Consider the following 22,556-nt stretch of genomic DNA (forward strand, 5'->3'; position numbering starts at 1 on the left):
GCTGATAAGAATGTAACGTCCTCCAGTTGTATATTAGCTAATAGACTCTCCGAAGCTCAGATACGAGGTAAGAGCCAGACAAAAGGCAAAGAACTGCGAGTGTGATATTTGTTTGATTTTTACATGCTGCATTGCCACTGTCGTTATTATTCATATACCTCCCCAGGGAACTATGTTTGAAAAATGGGACTATAGCAGCCCCCCCTCCACACACACACACACACACACACATCCCGCCTCATGTCACCATCTCTCTCTCTTATACTCACAAACACCCACATGCACACACTTGTTTGGAGCCTTGGTGGGGAAGTACAGCCAGGCGGCGGTGCCCCCCCCCCTTCACCTCCCTCCTCCTGCCCCATTCCCTCCATCCCTCCTCCCTCTTCACTTTTTTCCCTTCCCTTCCTTTGCTCTTTCTTCCCAATAGAGAGTGATCCAACTCGTCTCCTCTCTCCGTCACGCGGGTAATCAGCCTCTGCTTTTTCATTTGGCTCAGTAATGAAAGCAATCCCAGCGCTTTTCACTGCAGCGCAGCCCAAATAATGAGGACTGCCTCACCCCCTCCTCAGCCACACCTCACCCCCCAGTCGTCACCCTCTCCCTCCCAACCCTGCTGTTAATGGATGGGGGAGAGCAAATGTGTGTTTGAGTATGTGAAGCACGCAATCATGCCAAGTCCTTTTTGCTCGTTTTTTTTTTTTCTTTCATCTGAGCTGCAAATGAGTCTATTGTGTGAAATTTGATCAGCAATGCTCATAATCAGAATATTTTGGGGTGTTTTTTTTTTATTTTTTTTTTTATAACACATCAGTACAAAAGGATTTTTTTTCTATCTACAGTGGTCATCAGTGCATGTGCCTTCATAACGCAAACCCGTTCTGCAAGCAATCAGGTTCGGTTGGCTATGAGTTTTTCACCCCCTCCCCCCCAGCCTACAATTGTTTTCAGATTAATTTTTTAAAGGCTGAAAGAGGCAAAAATCAATCAAATGAAAAATTCATCTCCAAACTGCTATTGAGGCCTTGACCCTCAGATTAGGATCCACTAGGATCTACATGAAGATCATATATTGAATTCTCTTGAGTCCACTTATTTCAAGTACAGATGAAATACTTCAACACAGCAGGTAAATATTACAACTCATTTTACTGTTGAAAGGAAATTGCCACAACAATCATGATCAATGCAACACAAGCAATACAGACTTTGGGACTGAGAAACAACTATTTAAATAATTTTCCCATTTGTAGTTTGCAATGTTCATAAATGTATTTGGCTCTCAACGAAAATCAGTTTTTGCCACATGACCCTGCAGCCAGGCAGCAGACATGAAAACCTGTTCCAGATGGCCAGCATTTAAACCCAAATACAACTCACCAACCAGAATCTAAGGACTTGGCCAGGATAAAAATCTGTGATGAAGCATGTAGGAAGTGTAAGAACATGAACCAAGATTCGCAGAGTTTAGGAGCTTTTGAGAGCGTCCAGTGTCTCCTGATTTGCATGTCTCAGCTTCAGATGAAGGCTGCAGCTCAGCTTCCAAACTTATTCTATCAGGGAAAAGACAATGACAGCAGTGACAAGTTGCTTTGGGAAAAAAAAAACCCCAACTGAGCATCATCCAACACAACAGCAAGTACCAATACAACACAACTTCTCTGTTGTTTATGGTGAACAATCAACAAGTAACATGGAGGTGTGTCAGCAGCATGGCAGCACAGAACAAAATGAATGAAAAGGTGTGGCTTTGTGTACAAAAGCATCTGATATATCACTGTTGTTGGTAAAAACCTTTTTAAATTTCAAAAATAGCAATTACGAAAAGGGTTTTCTGAGCCCAAGGATGGCAAAGGTAACTCACCCCACACAGTACAATTGAATTTATTGAATCTGGTACAAACGTGAAAAATCAGCAAAATACAACTTGCAAGGTTTTCACCTGACAACAGCAATATTGACCAGTGTGAATGAGGTGTTTTTTTGTGGAACAGCAGTAATCTGATCTCAATCCTCCGCAGGTCTTCTGTAAAACGGAGCTTAGTTTAGGACATACGGACTCCAGTTCTATGATCTCACCCTGAATTTCAGTCAGCTGTGAAAGAAATGGAAGAGGAATGCCCTGATGTTAGCCCATTTTGGCTCAGCAAGGAGATGAGAAAGAGGAATTACAGCAAAGGTGTAGCAAAAGTTCTGGTATTGTATTTTATGTGAATCGAACCCCGCCCCTTCCCCTCAGATGTTAGAGACACTTGGCACAGGTAAGATAGCAGTGGTGGGTGAGGGCATTAGCCCTGTGGTGAGCCGAGCCACCAAAATTAGTCCAGTCCAATGAAAAGAAAGCACTGGTCTTCTGCTGGGAAGATCCCGTCACACATTCAAGTTTTGAGTGTCCGAGCACAGCGAAAACCTCCAGGTTAGTCAGAGCGTCTGCACCAGCACAGGGAACAGCAGGGACAGGTGCTCCGCGCCGCGGATCGGGAGCTTGTGTGTGGTGTAGAAGTGTATCACCTCTGGGATGGTGTCAAACGGAGGGCTGTTCTGTCCCAGCACGTACTTGCCATCTTTACACTGGGTGAACTTCATGTGCATGAAACCCTGGCAGCTCCTGTGAGGAGGAGGACAAGCAGAAATGAAGCACGGTGAAAGGAGGAAGACTGGAGGAACAAAGTGTCCAAAGTAAGTGAGGGAAAGGGATGCGCACAAGAGAAAAGGATGGCATGAAATGTGGGGCACATACAGCGATATATCTTACAGCCTTCCATGCATTTTGTCACATAATGACACAGGCGGATTTATGTTTTTTTTTTGCTACACTTTGAGGATGTGATCTTAACCAAGATTTAATGCCACGCCACAAATTGGGAAGGAAAGGACATTTTGATGGATGAATGGTGCTTTAATGACACATGGCGGGAAAGACAGAGCCAAAGAGAGAGAGAAAGAGGGAAGCACTCGACTGTGAAAGTGGCAGGAGAACCACACGAGTGCCTCCCCTTTAACATCCAAACAACCACGACAAGGACTTCTCCTTTAAGAGCCAGCCAGCCAGCCATGGTGTAAATCTAATTATAGAATCAGAGGGAAAGACAAAGGTCGGAGCTGGTCATCAAAATTGTTATTGTTCTTGTACACCAAATTTAATTTTGAGAGGCCCTGAAACTGCTAACACTCTCTGAGACAACAATCAGCCGAACAACAGCCAGTTCATGATCCTCCTACTTGTCTCCAGAGGGAAACAATAGCCAGATGCATCATCACATCAGAGCTGTCTGCTTTCATCCGGCCCTGTTTGTTTTGGGGGACTCCTTGTATCTTGTGGTGCATTAAAACCTGCCTGTGCTGTTTCATAAATATTCATGTCGCTGTAAATGGTGCAGATCTGTCTGTTTCAGTTCGTTTCTCATACATTTCTCCATTTTGTTTCCATTGAACAACTTTTGAAATTCTTCCCATCCTCCACATCGCAGTGCAATCTCAAGGTGTGGTCCGTTTTTTCCAAGGAGAGGGAGACACACACCCTGATGCCGCATAGTTTCACTAAAAATGTGCTGATATGGGCTGATATGGTGTTACACGCAGTCTTTTCCAAAGGGTTTGTCCTCTAGCTGTGATGATATCAAAGGCGTAAACACACAACCAGTTGGTGTTTATTAGATAAAACCAGATTATCTAAACCACAGAGCTTGAAGATGAAACAAATTAGCCAAAAGGCTTTTTCCTCTGGGCTGGCAGGACAATAACATGGTGCGCAAAAAAACAAACCCTGTTTAACTACACCAGTATGGAGGCACACTGTCACAGACTCTAAGACTAAAATTAAAAAGCTCATTAAGCAAATTGTTGCCAATGCTTAAGACTCACGAGACAGTACGTTTTAAAACTGTCCAAAATTTCCCCTGGACAATGATGCTATGAAAACGTAAATGTGGAGTTAAAAGCAAAAGTGGGCATAACACATCGTGCTTAAAATAATCTCATTGCACTGGGAACTGTGAGTAAGTACAAGTGTGAAAAGTAATGATGGTCAATGTAGGTCAAAGTCTAATGAAACTGTAATGGGTCTTTGGAGGTTTGGATAAAGATTCTGCCTTTTGGCTTCTCTTACATTAAGTTCAAAACCCAAATGATCATCAATCTCATCATTCTTATCCCGTGTGACTCCCTTTGAGTGACCTCAGCGGTATTAATATATTCATGTTACTGATAGTGATGAAGAAAATTAAAGGCATCTTTTTGATCAGATAAAAAAAAAAAAAAAAAAAGTTTAAAATGAGAACTCTGAAGGTCAACTTCAGTTAAGGCCACCTCTTCTTTCTGAAGAGCAGAAGGAATGCAAGGTTGATAGATTTTGCAGTTTTAGAAGAGACATTATCATCTCTAAACCTTGCATGCACCAGCAAGGGAACCAGTGCTGGTGGTGACCTTGTTGCTTGTGTGTGTGTGTGTGTGCGTTTGTCAAACCCACTCTACTCGTGTAAATGAGTAATGCATGAGCTTGTTTATATGTCAGCACAACACAGTGACACTCGGAGGCTCCCCCTCTCCTCACTCTCTCCCCCTACTCTCCCTAATTCCCCTCTTGTGTGGCCCACAGAAGGTAATTCATATTCATTAGTGATTATGGGGAGGATGATGTGTGCAGTGAAGTGTGCTCTACCTGCCTGATTACCACTTAGAGGGCCCAATGGGGCCACAGAGAAGGGGGCCAAGGATGGGGTGAGGACGGAGGGGTGATGGGAGAGCAGTGCGAGGCTAGGACGATGGATCAGGAGAGCAATTACAAGCGAGACATTTGACCAGATCAGCAGTATTGTGCCCTGCAAATGAGTATCGGGTAAAAGAATCAGTACGGCAGTGATCTTAAGTGGGGGTGATGCTAGACGGGAGGAGAGGGAGAGGGAGGAGTGAGAGACAGATGGAGAGGTGTGGGAGACTGCGATATGAGATCGGTGGCTGAAGTAGCTTCACAGACACTTTGCACACAGTCCGCTCGGCAGAAGATATGAGGAGCTTGCAAGATGTTCAGGTGTGGCAACACTTGTTGTAGTATGTCAGCCTTAGTGTGTGTGTGTGTGTGTGTGTGTGTGTGCGTGTGTGTGTGCGATTCTTACCGTAAAGACAGAGAGAAGTCGGAGCGGTTGGTTTGACTGTTCCTCACCAGGTAGCTACACTCTTTACACAGCGTTAGCAGCGACTCTGCCTCAGAACGAGACAGCGACCCATGGTACCATCTGAAACACACACACATACAACAAATATTTTGACTCAACCTACACCACCGGTCAAAAGTTTGGACACACTTTCTCATTCAAATGAATAGGAAAGTGTGTCCAAACTTTGGACTGGTAGTGTATTTTGACATCTTATGCTGCTGTCGGCACTGACAAAGAAATTCAGCAGCGCCACCCCTGCAACTCTGACGGATTAAGCGGTTTAGGCAATAGATGGATGGATGGATGGATAAAAATACCTCTTGAGGTTTGCCCTTCACAGTGTAACATCAATGACGCAGTAGCAGCAGTATTTCTAAAGTTTAAGACACACAGCAATTATAAACAAGGCCTCTATTTTCAAGGCTGTAAATCGATTACATCATGCTGTTGTGCTGATCCCACATACCATAAATTCCATATACTGGAACAAACCATGCGAAGCTACAATTTGGCATAGCAACACAATCATTATCAATTATCATATCAATTCATGAGATCTTGTTGTTGTTGTTGAGATATTTCAATATAAACCAGTGATGGACAGAACAGCGCCGACTGACTGACTCCCGAGAAGCAACTCACTCGTGTTTCGCCAAATTGCACTGAAGTATAATCCAAAGGCAAATCTGCAACTACCACAGTTGATTCAAGTGAATTAATTTTTCCAATAATAAGATATCCTTGGACATGCTACAGGTTGACAGTGACAGAATTTTAACACAAAGAAACCACAAAGCACGGAACAGCTCTTCAGAGGCCATCAGGGAGCAATGAAGCATAATAATCTACTAACATCCTCATGTGAATTTGTGCTCATGTATCCGTTTGTGAGTACCGCCCAGTGGGTTGTGTGTGTGAGTGCTTAAGGAGTGTCATGTGTTCAGATTTCATTAGTAAAACGGTCATTTAAATGCACAGAAACAGCACATAAATTACACCAATGATGTCTGAAATTACAAGACGAAAGTAAATGTGTGTTTTTAATGTTCTGACTTAATTAGCTCTCATTTTTCCCTTTTACTGTTCTGTAAACTCTGATGAACGTTGCTTAGCCCCAACACATAAACACTTCGCTTTCATGTGTCCACATCATCAGAGCTATGCAATAAAATACATTAGGGATTCATTTGTGGACTATAAGAGCCATTTGACCTTCAAATGCTAAATCTCACTTTACTGTAATTATTTATTTTATTATATCGGATGGTAAATGACTGTGTGTGGCATCTGTGCAGAGACATTTACGATCTAGGGAAATTAATAGCGCAGACTAATTGCGTTTACATGCACAAACAATTCTTTAATTCAGTTTTGTTTGATGCATATAAACATCACGACTCACAGTAATGCCCGAGGCAAGATGTCTGGCCTAATAATATATTTCAGTAATCTGTGGATCTCATTCCTCTGTCTACTTGGATGCACCATTTGCACATCATTGGTAAATTTTATTGTCACCTAATGTGCACCCCATAACCTCTGCTATTAGTGCTATTTTTCTACCAAGACAGTGCAATTTCTTTATCCTGTGTTATATATAAAGTAATTAAATTAATGGCAACGGGGACACTTAATCATTAACTATCAAAGCATGTAAGCCTCTTAATCTAATTAAATCTTCTGAGTGTGGCCGATACTCAGATATGTAGGAAATGATATATGTTTATGTATCCTGGTTTAATTGAAGACTGCATACGTACACCTGCTTCTCCAGAGGCAGGGTAGGGTCCACTCTCTCCCCCACCATCGTAAGGCCTTCCTGCGGCATTCGAAACTTCATCCCCCCACCTGCCAGCGGGCTGGACCTGGGCCCCGGGGCGCGCAACCGCTCTGTAGGCGACGAGGAGCAGTCCCACTCTGCGCCGTCAAACTGCACTGTTGGCAAACAGGAAACACACACACACACACACAAAAAAAAAATAGTCACGGCCTTTACACAGTGATGTGATCAAAAGGGATTAAACCTCAAAGCCAAACTTGGGTAAACATCAAACATCCGGCTATTGCAAAACCATACATGCGGCAGAAGGACCTCCTGCACTGGAGGACAGCAGGTCTCAGTCTGACAGACTGCAGAAACATCCGCATCATCACAACTACCATCATCAACATATTTATGAGTCTCCGACTGCAGCTGCACGCAGGAAGTTGCCATCTTCTCTGCCTGGCTTTGGTGTGCCCATATTTGTCCTCCAGTAGTATATTGACCATAGTGATTCCATTCTGAAGCAAATTGCATGCACAGACTCAAGTGTTATTTACCCCTTTGATGCTTGTCTGATGTTTTGGTGAAGTCCAATCGACAGTACTTTTAATTAAACATTAAGTGCGCAGCAATTCAACTGAGCCTGCTGATATGAATAAAGAGAGCCACTTGTGGTTGATGCAGGGAGGGTCATGATAATAAGCTTCACACACAAACCCATAATGACTTCAAAAGACAAGGACAGATGCAGGTGACTGCAGATGAAGGCCACCGGGGATTCAAAGTGGAGGTAGGGGTAGATGTAGTACAACAGCTAGGGTCACAGGGGTCACCGTGACAGCATATGTGAGTGCTTGGGGTGATAGAGGATGGCAAAATGGTGAAGGGGGGTCGAGGTGTTACAGGTCACCTTGCTCTCTGACGGGGGGCTCCTCCTCCAGCTGACCCACTGGGGCAGGCCAGGGCAAGTCCGACAACTCCCTCATTTCTAACAGAGGGGAGGGGGGTAGAGCAGAGAGGAGGCGAGAGAAAAACGAGTGAGAAAAAACGGCAGATGGGTTTGAACAGAGTTCACCAAAGTAAAGATAGGTGAGAGAAGGGGTGATGATTGGGAAGTGAGACCAAACGCTGCTGCAAGATTGTTCGATGAGGAGGCGAGAGTAAGTGAGAAGTGTGATCTGGAAGAGGTGAAAGAACCCCAGTGTGTTACCGATGACAGCAATGTGGTATCATGAAATGTGGTTAACTATACTTCCAGTAATATACTCTACCTCCTGTTACCATGCTTCATTACACTTGTGGTAGAGCGTAATCATAGTGTCTCAGATTCGATACCTAGAGCAATTCATCATGTGAGATAAGACAGAAAAAAGCAAAGACGACAGACAGGACACGTTCAGAAGTCGCATCACTGAAGGTCATCTGAACTAATCCACTTTAAAGGAATCGTCTCTCAATGCAGTGGAAATAAAATGTGACTTTGCGTGCGGTGAGCTTGCTGACAGTGGAGCTGAGGAGCGTGGGGGCAGAATAATGCTTCAGTCACTGTCCTACCTACACTAGGAGAGCAGCAGAAGGTGCACTGTGAGACAGAACTGAAAATAGCTCATTATCTACCATGGAAGGCAACCATCGACAGTAACAGTCATCACTGCAGCCACACACACACACACACACACACTTGCATTGACACGTACATTATGCAATTTGCCAGTTAACACCATACATTCAGCTCCTGCTCACAGCAAAAACGGATTACAAAACAAATAAAAGGAAAAGAGGGGTGACGTCTTAATGAGCCGACAAATCCAAAGACCCTCCAGGCCCGCAACATCAAAGGCCATTTGAACGGGCGTTTGGAGTGAGACCCGGGCTGAACATACATGGCTCTCTCCCTCCCTGGTTAATTATTGAGCAGGCAGACACACTCCGCCACTTTCTCTGGCTCTCCATGAATTATTGATGCATGGCGCAGTACAATGGCCTCATCTGGAGCAGGCCGCACCTCCGCTGAAGCCAGGATTAAAGTGTGGCCTGGCATTGCTCAATGGAAGACACGCACCCGAGCACACAGGACCCACACGCCCACACCATCACTACCACACTCTGCTGCCAGTCCGCTCATCAACACATCACATCCGACACCTCTAATTCTTCAGTAAAACTGAGAGTGAGACGCGAGGAAAGCGTGCGTGGTGGGGTGTAAATGAGCAGCACACGAAAGCAAGTGAAGTGTAACAAGAATGAAGAGATAGACTAGAAGGCCAGGATAATTTATTAGAGATCAAAAGTGTGCTCATGCATATGAGGAAGAGATAAGCTCAGCCAGTGGCGTATTGTAGATGGAAAATTCCATCAAGACTCCTTTCCCTCGGTATTTGGCTAGCCGTTGTCACTAACTAGTCATCACGTCTGGTTTCTTGTGTTAAAAGAAGTGAAGAAATCTGCCAAAGAGAGTGAGATAAATTTATCGCATTGGCTGATATCTCTTTGTTGTAAAGGAAACAGACCATAAAATGTAGATGGACCATTTTCTCCTTTTCATTTTCCTTTTCTCTTGGCTCAAATGGAACAGGTCATTTGACTACATGGATTTTAAACCATGGTATTTTGGATACAGGGTATTGCTGGTTGTCTTGTCATAGCAGATACCAGACTCTGGTTCCTAATTCGACACATAAACCTGAAAAACTGAATACTTAATCCACAGAACTCATCTGTCCCAGATCTGTGTCAAATCACCATTTCCCCCTAATCAAAATCACGCGGCACATGTGCTTTCTCCATATATTTGCAGACTCCCTAAACTTACGCCTGTTAACGCCAGCACAGCCAACCAGGACTGGCGTGCTTCTATCTGGCTGTCAGATGGTAACGCTGGCAGCTCTGTTCATTGCAAAAGTCTAGACACAAACACGTGCTTAAATAAACACGCAGACATTGTCTGAACTGCTCACTATGATAACAAAAAGCTGAATACCAAACTAACACACACACACACACACACACGCACTATCACACCGTGTCAGTCATTTACTAAGAGGGAACATCTGTCCTCCATTCTCTTCTAACAGGAACCTGTGGATCTGTCATACAAGGCTGTTGGACCTCAGCTTTGTTTGCCAGGACAAGACAATGAGACACACCAAATGGTTTACGAATAGGCACACTCACATCTGTGCTCCCAACCATCTGTAGTTAAAATGTATTCTAATGTGTGTGTGAAAACAATGGAGCGTGTTTTGAATCAGTTCTGATGAAACGGGTGACAGCAGTTCAGTAATTTGAGGTCCCATGTGTCTGCAGCACTGACTACCTGCTCACGATTAGCAGTTAGATATTATCTGGGGGGGGCCGGACTGAGAAGTTTTCTGTGCTGCTCAGATCTCAGTGCCTTAGGTAACAGATTACTGACTTTTCAAGCACACCTGCTGTTTTCTCTGTCATTGTCTAAAGGAGGAGCAGACAAAGACAATAGACCAGCTTCATTAGGTCCATTATTCAAGACATCTGGTTTTTCAAACGGCCCTGCCATCTTCTCTTTTTTCTTCACACAAAGACCTTCTGCTGGGCAAAAATGGGCCCCATAAGCACAGACAATTAACACCTTATGCTATTATGCCAGTGCGGGAGGAATAAAACATTCATTCACAACAGTTCCCCTTCCGTAATGAAGCTCCACACCTGTGTATCCATTCTCCAGAAATTCATTATGCCCATTCCCCTGCGGCTTCATGCTGCTCTCCCTGTCCTTTTTCTCTGTATTGAACATCCTTCTCTCTTCACTCCCCCTTTTCGCCGATCATCTTTAAGTGGGGCATTATCTCTCTTTCTGTATTCCCCTGCTCCTCTCCTCTCTTGCCCTACTCTACTTCCATTGTCTCTCCCCTCCGTGTCATCGAGAGGGAATCACAAAGGAAATGCCTTTTCATTAATGTCAGTGAAGGTTCACGCCGAAGGAGAAAGAAAAATCATTGAAGTGGGAGAAGGCGAGAGAGGAAATGTGACAAAAAGAAAACTGAGGCGGGAGAAATGGAGAGAGAGCAAGACAGGAGTATTTCTAATGTGCCAGTAAATTGATGAAGAGACTGGTCAGATGCCCCCAGGGCCTGCTTAGAGCTAGAGAGAAGCATCGCTCCAGAAATGGAAATCTCATTTTCATTTTCCTTTTTTTGTTTCGTGCCAGGCTTGTTTGTCTGCATGCACAGATGCAGACAAACATACATTTGCAGGCTCCTGGTGGGACATTCAGACACGCACTCAGAAGAGCTCAGGAAACCTTGTCCTGTCTTGCCTCACCACATGTATACCGACAGCACAAACACACGCCAAACATCTGTCAAGATGTCTTTGCAAACTCTCAACAGAGCTATTGTTTTGGTATTCATTAACCTTTTAAAATCAACCCTCAGCATCTTAGTAACGGTGCTATTTTTTCACATTTTTCATGGCTGAAGCAAATAAAAGGTTCTGGACGATTTTAAAAATAGACATTATTTAATTTCCGCTTAGAATAGTTATCAAGAAAATATCAGTAGAGTCTGATAATTCCTCCGTCATATCCTCATTTTAAGATAAGATGGTCATCCTCTGAACTAAATGCCAATGTCACCATGCTCATAATCACAACACTAACATCCTATGTTTAGCTTAAAGTACCACAGAAAGTACAGTTCAGGCTGATGGGAATGTTCTTAGCTAAGTAAATAAAATAAGACGATATGGCCAAAATTTATATCATAAGATATTCCTTCATTTTGGTCAATAATTGTGATATTGATAAGGACATCATAAAGGTCACAGAATAACTGCCAAAATAGACCACGACAGATGTCTGCACCTAAAAATTAGTCTGCCGTGTCTGTGAAACTTCCTCTGCACATCTATGTTCACCTTGTATTTGCGTTCAGCCTTCATATTCAAACTACAAACACGATAGCACTGTCAAAACAAAATAAAAACTTCAGCTTTGTCGATAACATCTTTAAATTAACTTTGAACTTTCCGCCTCTCTGAATATTCTATGAAGGTGAACTTCTTCAGATTGTGGAAATATTTGATGTGAGATTTCTGCTGCTAGACGGCTGACCACCGGCACATTTAACAGCTCACTGAAACCTGAAGATTATCCGATCTTCGATAGCTGAACCACTTTGACACCAAAGAATTAGTCTTCCCTCTCTTATCGACTACTTCGTCTGCTTTATTAAAAGTTGTGGAGGCTTGCTGAGTCACATTTGTATAGCTGTCAGGGGTTCACATTTAGCAGCCTAGCCTGCAACTGCTGAGCACTGGTGGCGTGCCTGTGGTAGCCTGGTGTGTTTTCCTTTTTATTTTGCTTGAACACAATAACAAGATGGCAGCGCCTGTAATGAATGTCGGTCTGTGACAGACGCTGTAAGTAATGTATAGTGAAGTGTAGGAAATGTGTGAAATGTGAAATCATATCACCGTTATTGAAACATTTTCCATCGCGATATATGTTGATATCAAACTATCGGAATTAAAAGATTTGACCTGATGAAGCACCATCAGGTCGTGAAAACGTGACAGATACCGTCATTGCCGTTCATCTAACATGGCATAAGACGAGGATGACTTAATCTAGTGAGGAAGAATTTCACCCAAACGCTTCATCACCTTCCTGTTTTTTTTTTTTTTAGACAAACACAAGCGTAGACAGCAGCGTCCCTCCACAGCCGCAGTATATTCCTGTTGCCTAATGAGCAGCTGCACTGGAATAAGTGGAGAATAAGTGCTTTGCTCACTGGCACCATGATAGTAATTGCTATGGGCAGCTATGTTATTCATTCATCTTTCACATCCAGATTTCCAGCTGATTTGTTTCTCTCTCATCATGAGTCCACTCCTCCGGTGTTCAGCCATCACCCGACTAATCAAGACACTCAAAACTCCTTTGGTGAACTATAAAACTTGAATGAAAAAAGGAAAAAGAAATACCTGAAACGCCCATTCATCTGTTCATTAGGTGTGGTCATCAGAGGGTTAATGACATAGTGCCTTTCATTAGCTCACTAATTAGTGGTGAATGGCTGCGGGGCCAATCTCTCATTGCTGGACTGTGTATTGACTTCCAAGAATTAATGGCGGCTGTAATTTGAGCTGGACGGTGGTGACTGGTGACAGCTTTCTAACATTGTAATTAAAACCCACCAGAATGAGAGGCCTGTCACGTCCGACCCCTCAGGCTCGCTCACGCAGCTGGCTGAAGTGGACCCACTATCCATCTCCAATGGAAAATAATTCAAAGCTTTGGAAAAGTACTCATTTTTGATGCCTTTTGAACAATACCCACATGCAAACATTCACCTAATTATATTTAAGCATGGATAATGTGTGAAAATCATAATCAGAAGGGCTTGCATGAATGCAACGCATGCAAATCCAGATACAATATGCTCCCTCACCCCAACCCCCCCGACACCCACACACTCATTTGTGCCAACATGTGCACCACCTCTTCTCACCCTTGAATTAGAAGCACAGTGATAATCACAGCTGGAAAACCTATCTGAGAATCCGTGTGTGTGTGAGTGTGTATGTGTGTGCCTGTGTGGAGGTGATGATGAGGGGCTGCTGGCAGATCGTGATGCCCCCCTTTGCCCCCTGTCGCCGGTTATCTGAGTGAGTGTGTCACATCCGCAGGGAGGGAGGGCTGCAGGGATAGCCTTGTCACTGCTGCTGTGTTGGTGTGTATATGTGCGACAGAGTGTGCCTGTGTTAGCGGATGACTGATTGCACCCAGCTCCAATGGCCCTGACTCCCCCTCCTCTACATTCGCCTCACCTCACCACAGCCCCCAACCATTAATTCTCCTCAGCTCCTCCCCTCTGAAGCAATGGGCCTCCACAAAAATCCATTGAGCTGCCACCAAACAGACCATACTCTTAGACAGCCCCTCTCTCTCTTCTCTACAGCTAGCTTTTTCTACGGCCTCGTTATCCATTTCCTATCTCTCTATTTTTACTTTCTGCTCCGTCCTTGTCCTCCCCATCTCTCCCCTCCCTCTCATATGGGCCGTGCCTAGCAACGCCGAAAGGGTCTGGGAATATGGATTAAATGTGAGAATGGAAAATACTGTTTGTGTGTTTACACTTCAGTGCTTTGGTCTGCTCAGACAGACAGCACGCCAGCTCAGAGTTGCTGACTCCAAATGGAAAAAACAAGGGGTCAGACAACTGGAGTCACAAGCGTTTTCCTCCACTGCGTTTTTTTTAAACGGTGCTCCGAACCCTCCTCTGCAGGAATGTCTTCTGGTTGAGGTGCAAAGATTAAAAGCATGAGGAAGAAAACAACAGATAAAGCAGGAATGGATACAAAGTAGGTGAGAGGTGAGATTGGCTTTTAAATAAACCGTTATGCACTTCAGTCTCCAAAAGGCATCAATGTTTCTTTGCTCCCTCTCTGGTTACCATAATTTAAATGTATAGATGGTGTGAGCAGATATGTCTGAATGTGCTTTTGTGTGTGTATTCAAACAACTGTGAGCCATTACTCTCTTATTAGCAATAGATCAGTCACGCGCATGTAGGCGTGTAATTAACTGTGAAGAAAGGAGGGGGCATATACAGGACGGAAAGAGAGGAGAAGGACGGGAATACGAGGGAGTGTGCGTGAGGCAAGGTTGATTTATTATCCCATCACCTTGACCTTGGTGACTTGGCGATGCAGCTCAATTAAGCTGACTTGGCTGGGCATGCTTCACACTGATCCACTCTTAAATGACCTATCATTCTGTTTCTGTCTCTGTGTTCCTCTCCATCTCACGCTTTCGTTCACGTCTCTCTCTCCCTCCAATTATATCCAGTAGATGGATATAACAGGATGAGATGTGACATGCAACGTCAGTGCAAATCTAAAAATGCACTTTGGCTAACTAACCCAACAACTTATCAGATAATGCCTCACGAGCTAAACGTGCATAGTGCGATTATTTAAAAAGACGTACTGCATCATTAAAGTCATTCAGCAAACAGAACCATGATGAAGGTGGAGGTTCACCTGGTAAAGTGAGTACTCCCGACTCTCACTCTTTCCTGCTCACCACCCACCCTCTCTCCCTCTTTCAATTTCCTGTTGCTATAGGAAAGTATGACAAATAATTTAAAAAAATAATTAATCAACCTGCATCTGAAAATGGATCACGAAATCTGCATCCCTTCCAGGTTTATCACTTTTTAGTGTTTTAGTGTTGTCTCATGGCAACCACAACCCACATCAGGAATCCATGCCAATTCTCAACCTCATCTCACAGGTTGCTTAAACTCTGTGAGTAAGAAATCAATAGTCACTTCAGGGTGTTTAAATGAACTAAAAGAGGTAGAAAGAAAAAGAGTCATTTGAGCTGACACAGTTAAGGTCACTTCAGCCATCATTTCCTGCAAAAGCCTTTGCAGCTGTAATGATGAAGGGGCAGTCACCAAATGAAAGGTCAGGACAGTCAGATGAGTATTTCACGGTGTAGTGTTTGTGGAACGGCTTTGACCTTCAAAAACCTCTCTTTTTATTTTAGCTTCCAACAGTTTTCACTAATTCCATTAAATAATTTTATCATTTTTTGAGCGAGACTTTTTTGTTTAGAAGCAAAAGATGTGCTTGTTCCAGAAGGTGATAAATTGACCATTAACCTCAAAGACAATCGAAGATTACCAGTATGAGGGCTTTAAACGAGCCACTCAGATAAAAAATGCTTTCCCCGAATACTGCTTAGCATGCCAAAACTTTATTCTGGGAAGCGAGTATTGATTCAGCCTGGAAGCTAGAAGCCAGAAGAGCAGGAGAAGAGAGGAGGATATGAATGGCTCTTTTAGACAGTGATGTCTAGATTTATTAAAAAATGCAACGCTAGAATTTTCCAGAAAGATTAGTTGGTTTTTTTTTTCCTACTTTTTTCTCGTTCAGTGTCATTGGGCAACCGTCCAGCCAGGTGTAGACACAGATCATTGAAGGAAAGCTTTTTGACGAGCTCTCGTAAAGCCATGAAATTTGAGTGTTTTAAGACCACAGCAACTGAGCGAAAATTGGTTGATAGGCTTCTACAGCCTGTTTTTTTTTTTTTTTAAACCTTGTAGTGAGAATACCATCACAATGCTTCTGGTTACCTGCAAAAGCTTTGGAGATGTGGTCCTTTTTCCATTCCCATGGTTGGTCATACTCATCGGCTGGTCTCTCATCATCTTGGGGCAGCCTGCTGCTCTCCTTGCTTTCTTCCTGAGGTTCGCCATAAACGAACCCCAGGCGTTGGCCTCGCTCGTCTTCGTAGGGGGTGTCGTAGAGCTGCACTCCACCACGCACCCGTCCTCCTCCTGGGCCACGCTGAAGCTCTGTTAAAGCAAATTTGAAATTGCACAAATTCAAACACATTCAGAGATTTGTCTTATGTCACCTTCAAGCTATCTGCAATTAAAAGCAAACAGTATTATGGAGTAATATTTACCAGCAGCGATGAGGTTCCCCTTAACTCAACACTGATATTGTTCTGCATTACAAAGTAAAACAAAAAGCCTGTTTAGCTCTGACATTACAAGAATTAGAGAAGTGAGACAAATGATGTTTGCACAGCTTGCTGTGGGCTCAGAATCTCATATAGGGGGGCTTAATGAGGCCTCGGGTTAGATGCTGAATTGCATCATGGTAAAAAAATCCCCCTCCATTCATCCTGACTCCCAGCAGCAATATAGAATGGATCTAAACAACATCAGTGGTCCCTTGTTAGCATTTTCATCACTTTCTCAGTGGGTTCAAACCTGGAAATGCATCTCAGCACCTGCAGCTGCAGCACAAAGTCAAATATGGCCATGAGATAAAAGGCTTTGAGATTATTGACGCAAGCTAGAGGATGGAATCTGATTTCAATTGAAACTTCTGTGCCACAGCTGCAGCACTCAGCTGCAATGTTTTTTTTGACCTCAATAATATGACCTTTAAAAAAAAGAAAAGAAAAAAAACAAACAAGCGGCACAGAGGAGAGGAAGAAAATGAAGGAACAAATGATGGAATAGGCATCTTTTGTGTACGCCTTGCATAGTAGGTGCACGGACATGAAAAGAGAGCAGGACTAAATAGAAGGATTCGCTGGAAGAAAGGCAGAGAAAAGTTTAACCTTCATACGACAAGACACGGCTATTGGGCGGCCCTGTAGTCACCATGGTAACTGAATGGAGACCCTGGGGAAAGTCCCTGAGGTTATGAAGAAGCGTGTGGAGGGGAGGAGGAGGAGCAATTCGAGGTAGGAGGGAAACAGGAGCAGAGGACGCGGTGGGGGTGAGGAGCAGGAGGAAAAGGAAGGGGAGAGGGAAGCCGGGGAGGGAACAAGGGGTAGGGAGGAGGGCAATGGGAGAGAAGGACAAGGGAGGGAGGTTAGATAGGGTGGGGGCAAGAATGGGAGGGGGCAGGGGGTGTCTGTCAACGTTTGATGTAAAGTCATTGAGAAGCATAGTGGGGCTGAACGCTGCTCTACCTGCGCAGGGAACCCACAATGTCAGAGGCAGCCTGGAGATGGAGAAGATGAAGGCGAAGAGATAAAAACAGGCGTGGAGGAAATAAAATGAGAAATTCATAGGTAACATGATGGAGGAAAACACAGGCGGGGGGGGTAGCAATTTGCCAGAAAGGTGACAAAGATACTGTAGAAGATTGAAGAGGATGACGACATGGGAGGAGGGCATGGGGGTGTTTAGGCGTACAGATGTGAGACCTGGAAACTGAGACCTTCCTTTATCCTCATGAGCCATAGTTATAACACACCAGCTTAAAGAATTTAAGATGCTTTTCCACCAAAAAAAGTACAGATTCAAAGCACACAGGTGTCTCTTCAGGACAGGCTTTGTGAGAGATAATTACTATTCATATCTCACTGTGTTTGACACTCTGCTGTGATTTTTAATGAGCAAAAAACAGACAGAGAGACAGACAGACAAAAGCAGACAGACAGACGGCCCTGAAGTGACAGGCCCAATTCAAAGTCAATGAAAGAGCTGCGACAATGCTCTGCCTTCACTGCTGTGAATCTAATCTCTCCAAAGGCTCCATCCACCTTCAGTGAGGTTTCTCAGTTTGGGCAGGAGGAAAAGTTGCACCATTCACTTAAGATGGAGATTATGGACTTCATTTGGCTGCCGAATAGCGAGGCACAATTCACAACGGGGAGCAAACACAACATAAAATTTGCTGAGAAAGAAATAAGAGGGACAGCCAGACTCTCCCCCCTCAGGGCCGGGGAGAGCCCTCAAGATGAAGAGAGATAGAGAAATAGAGGAGAAGGAGGAGGGGGAGGCTTTTACACTAAACGACTGGGACAGACCAGGGAGGGCAGGAGGGAAAGGGGCAGACAGAGATGTTATGGGAGAACAGACAAATGGAAAGGGATAGATATGAATTAGATAGTGTGGGAGAAAATCGTGGCGGAGGAGGGAGGGCTGGAAACTGGAGAGTCATCTCCAAAGGGCAGGCTCATCTGTGATGAACTAAACACACAGGGGAACGGACAGCTACAACACTCTAAAGAGGAACTCCTGCCAACAGTGAAGCAATTAAACAGGCACCGAGTCTTCAGGACAAAGACCGGGAAAATATGGAAACGGAGATAGATCTTTCGATAGAGGCAGAAAAAGGAAAAGGAGAACAGCAGGGAAAGATAATGTCAATGATCCTATCAGTGCTGTGCAGTAAAGAATATGCTGACAATTTATAGGCAATACATAACAGATTTTTATGGTGAGATTAGGTTTGACTCTTAAACTGTTCCACTTAACTAAACCATGTAAGTTCATAATTTGAGGGCAATTCTTATTCATTGCATCCTATTTATGAGGATGCATGGGTCAGATGTAACTGAAAATGAAATGAACTGCAACACAAAAAGACCGTGCTGAAAACATAATGGAGTAATGAAGGGAACTAAATTCGCTGAAACACTGAGGGCCCTCTGACCTGTTATGACCCTCTGAGCTTCGTACGGTTCCATGTAGCCGTTGTTCTCACAGGGAACAGGTCCGTGGTCGGACTCCGGTCGGCTGTCCAGTCGAGCATCGAACGGATCAGAGTAATCTGTGTCCCCTGCCAGAGGAGCGGAGGGAACCACCTAGAAAACAAAAAGCACACACAAGCAAAATTACTAATACTATTCCAGAATTTCAACCTGCATCCTCATTGGAGACGTTTGTTGTTGTTGTTCTTGTTTCTTTTTTACTCAGTATAGAATATAATTCAAATTATTTTTTTTTTCCTGCAGGTACATGAACTAAAACAGCTGTAATCCCTTAATGAAAATCATCCATCATTTTCTAAAAGCACCAGCTTTTGAATCACGCATTGGAATAAAAACATCCTGGGGCATGCATGTTTTCTGTTAATTAGGAGAATTTGGTCTGTATGTTTAAGTGCTTAAAAAGAAGGAGTGCAGCTCAGACAATAGCTCATCAAGACCCAAGATGGAGAGAGCATTTTTAACAAGCAATCAGTTCCTCAATGCCTGGCAAGGTAAATATATATTTGGTTATAGACAAATGCTTTTTGAGTATCATCAAGATGCTAAAATTACACCTTTAGTGTTCAACATCACAAGCTGCACAGTGTTTCCTCTTGAAAGCCTTGAACAAAAAAGATTGTGCCTTTGTTGACACATTAAAGGAAAAAAAAAAAAAAAAAAAACTATGCAAAAAGAACCCTTCTTGTCACTGAGGATGGTGCATTTTTTGGGGGGTAGAGAAGGAGAGTACGGAAAGGGCTGGTTGGTCGGTGGAGAACATTTGTTCTTTTGTGCGAGCACAGAAGGAAAACAGTGGTCAGCTGGCTCACTGACAGCTACAAAGGCAGCCATATGGTGTCTCCCTCACACACACATACATACATACAGACATACATATATACAAATACAGAAACACACATGTACACACATACACCCTTTGCCAATGTGCTCTTGTCCTTTCACTCTCTGACAAAGAAAAGCACTCCAGAAAGACTCGCTCCATAAATTCCTGCTAAACACACACTCTTTCCGAAATTACATTCTACTCCCTGGATGATTCTGTAACAGGTTAGCTATCGGTGCGCAGGAATCTGCAGTGTTAATTAGGGCGTGGATGTTCCCACAGACCTTGGGAAATTAAGTTGAGCAGGGGAGAGTTGAGAGTAGAGAGGGGAGCTGTTGACTTCAGTTAAGACTATCACTTCAATCCACTTCAGGCCTTTTACACACTTGTAGCAGTTTTTGTGAGCGGAGTCACGAATTTCACTGCAGCAATGAAATGCCTGAAATCCTCCTTAACTTGCTCAGCATATGTGATCTGAATTAATGTGTGAACCATTTCCTTGTGAAACATTTGCCTCTGTGCCAGTTGTTCTCTCGACATCTGTTTGCTTTTTTCTTCGCAGTAGCTGTGTATGTTTTTTGCAGCACAAGATGCGTCGTGCATAACCACGAAAACACTGCAGTCCTGACGACACAAACAGCTCCAAACCATAAATTATACCTCCCTGTGGCCCTTGACACGTCAGCATACGGCATACTGTAAATGGCCCCTAACATGTGCTCATGTGGGGGTCTCTCTCAGCTTGCAAAACCAAACCCCATTTATTATTTATGGACGAACATAAACTCATGGGACTGTGACCCTCCTCAACTCAACGGTCCGCTCAGGCCATCAATAATTCTTTCCATCTAGAGTAGCAAATTTATGTGGCATGTGGGTATAATGTGATTTATGTAAACAATACACATTTGTGACACATAATTCCAGTCACTTGCTCATCGAGCATGATCAATAAAGCCGTCGCTGTGATGGAAATGAAATGAGAAAGGACGGTCTTTCTTTTTTTACTCCCTTACTCTTATCCTTCTCACTTCACAAGACACACCACTTCCACTTCAAAATCTCAATTCATCATCCCTCATTTTTGACTTTAAACACCTGCAAAGATGTGTGGAGAGGCTTACAGGCTCTTGTTGGTCCTCTAAGGAGATGGCACTGAGGAGGATCTTGGTGCGCCCCAGCTCCTGAGAGTCAACTTTGATCAGTCTGTGTTTAGGAGACTTTGCATCCAGACTGGATGACTTCATCGGAGACCCATACACCGGCGTGGTGGGGTCAGAAGCCCCAGATTCGTGCCTGGACCTGTTCTCAGAGTCCTCATAGGGATCTTCGAAGTCCAGGTCCCTCTGTAGCCGGTATGCTTTGAGGATCTCGCTCTCGCTGTAGTCCGGTGTGGGTGGCTGTGGCGGCACCTTCCTGCTGCCGAAGCTCAGGTAGTCTTTCAGCCACTTGGCCATCGCAGCTTCCAATGTTGGTGTGTGGTGGGGAGAGAGCAGGGGGTGCTGCAGGAGGGCAAACGGGGACAAAACAACAGGGTTACTGCCTGACCTTATTTCTGCTGATGCCCTGTGAGCTGTGGATTTCATTCACTCTGTGGGTTTATTTTTCTCTTATTGTGACATTCACTTTGAAGATTAAAATAAATAAATAAATAAATTAATAAATAATAATAATCATGTTTTTTTAGAATCCAAAAACAATCCCATGTGTTTATCTCGTAATATTTGTGCTGGACAACTTTTTTTGGAGCCCGCTGACCCACAATCACTGGACGTTTACACGCTCTGAAGTGACATCAAACTGCACCAACAGATGGGCTTTACACACTCCTTTTGTTTTACGCAGGGAGCAATAACGTCTGGCATCTGGACTTTGCCCAAAGCCTGCAATTACATTTCACACCCGTGCAATAAAGTCCGACATGAAAAAGATGATAAAGAAAAAAAAGGGGGGGGGGTTGAAAGACTGGAAAAGAATACTATAAAGTAATGTGGAATCAAATAAATGAATCTAACATAAATTCAGTCTTGTTTGGTTTAGTTAATCCAAGATTCAATCAGGCAAGTTCACCATGAGCCTTCACAAGACGGGGCTCAGACATACAGCATTTTGAAAACAAAATCATATGTCGTCTGTTTTCTCCTGTTTTACTTCTCACCAAAACAGTGGATTCAAACAGCTTACCGATCCTATTCAGTCCTCCAGCCACTTTGGATGCTTTATTCCGCGTCTCTCCATGTCGGTGACAATAAAACGGCACAGAGAAGAGACAAAACCTTCTCCGCTTTTTATTTTTATTGTTATTATTATTATTATTATTTTACTCTGCTCCCACCCCCCAAACAATGGGAGAGAGGAAAAAAAAAAGAAAAAGAAGAAGAAATCAACTCAGCAGCTTTTTCTGGGACGGAACAAAAGCAGTGAAATCCACCGGAGTTGCTCAACCCGCTGACGGCAAACGTGCGAGTGAAGAAGAGCGACTGAGGCTCCGACAGAAAGTCAACCGAGCGATTAAAGGGGAGGCGCTTCGCTCCCTGTGGAATATCCTCCTGCTCCCCTTCACAGTCAGCCGACCGTTCATTCATTGACATATCTGCACATCTGCAAAAAGAGAGATCCTCCCTCTGTCAAAATCACAGTCACCCTATGGGGGAAAACAAATGATGAGCAGAAACAGAGAGGGGAGGAAAAAAAAAAAAAAAATACAGAAATAAATCAGCTCGCACGAACCTGCTCCAAGGATGTGCATTATTTATGGCCATGACATCAGTGGAGTTTTTATTTTGTAGCTTCAGTGATGGT

The 22,556-nt window shown here is 43.8% G+C and overlaps 1 protein-coding gene across 1 annotated transcript; it reads right to left on the minus strand.

Moving 5' to 3' along the window:
- Positions 1-1,613: 1,613 nt before the first annotated feature.
- On the minus strand, positions 1,614-22,079 carry shdb (Src homology 2 domain containing transforming protein D, b). The gene is made up of 7 exons (XM_029500415.1): positions 21,939-22,079; positions 20,879-21,256; positions 18,874-19,024; positions 16,044-16,265; positions 6,917-7,091; positions 5,115-5,234; positions 1,614-2,608 (listed from the first exon to the last, which is right to left on the minus strand). Exons 2-7 carry the CDS (start codon positions 21,209-21,211, stop codon positions 2,422-2,424), a joined length of 1,188 nt encoding a protein of 395 aa, XP_029356275.1. The 5' UTR covers positions 21,212-21,256; positions 21,939-22,079; the 3' UTR covers positions 1,614-2,421.
- Between the last annotated feature and the right edge of the window lie 477 nt (positions 22,080-22,556).

This window comes from Echeneis naucrates, chromosome 4 (genome assembly GCF_900963305.1).
Source record: "Echeneis naucrates chromosome 4, fEcheNa1.1, whole genome shotgun sequence".
In the NCBI taxonomy this organism is placed as follows: domain Eukaryota; kingdom Metazoa; phylum Chordata; class Actinopteri; order Carangiformes; family Echeneidae; genus Echeneis; species Echeneis naucrates.

Excerpts from the sequence above, each read along its gene's own strand:
- shdb (XM_029500415.1), bottom strand. The coding sequence starts at position 21,211 with ATGGCCAAGTGGCTGAAAGACTACCTGAGCTTCGGCAGCAGGAAGGTG. Across the intron at positions 19,025-20,878 it reads TAGAGGACCAACAAGAGCCT|GTGGTTCCCTCCGCTCCTCT; the intron begins GTAAGCCTCTCC and ends TTTGTTTTCTAG. Across the intron at positions 5,235-6,916 it reads CTGCCTCTGGAGAAGCAGGT|ATGGTACCATGGGTCGCTGT; the intron begins GTACGTATGCAG and ends TGTGTGTTTCAG.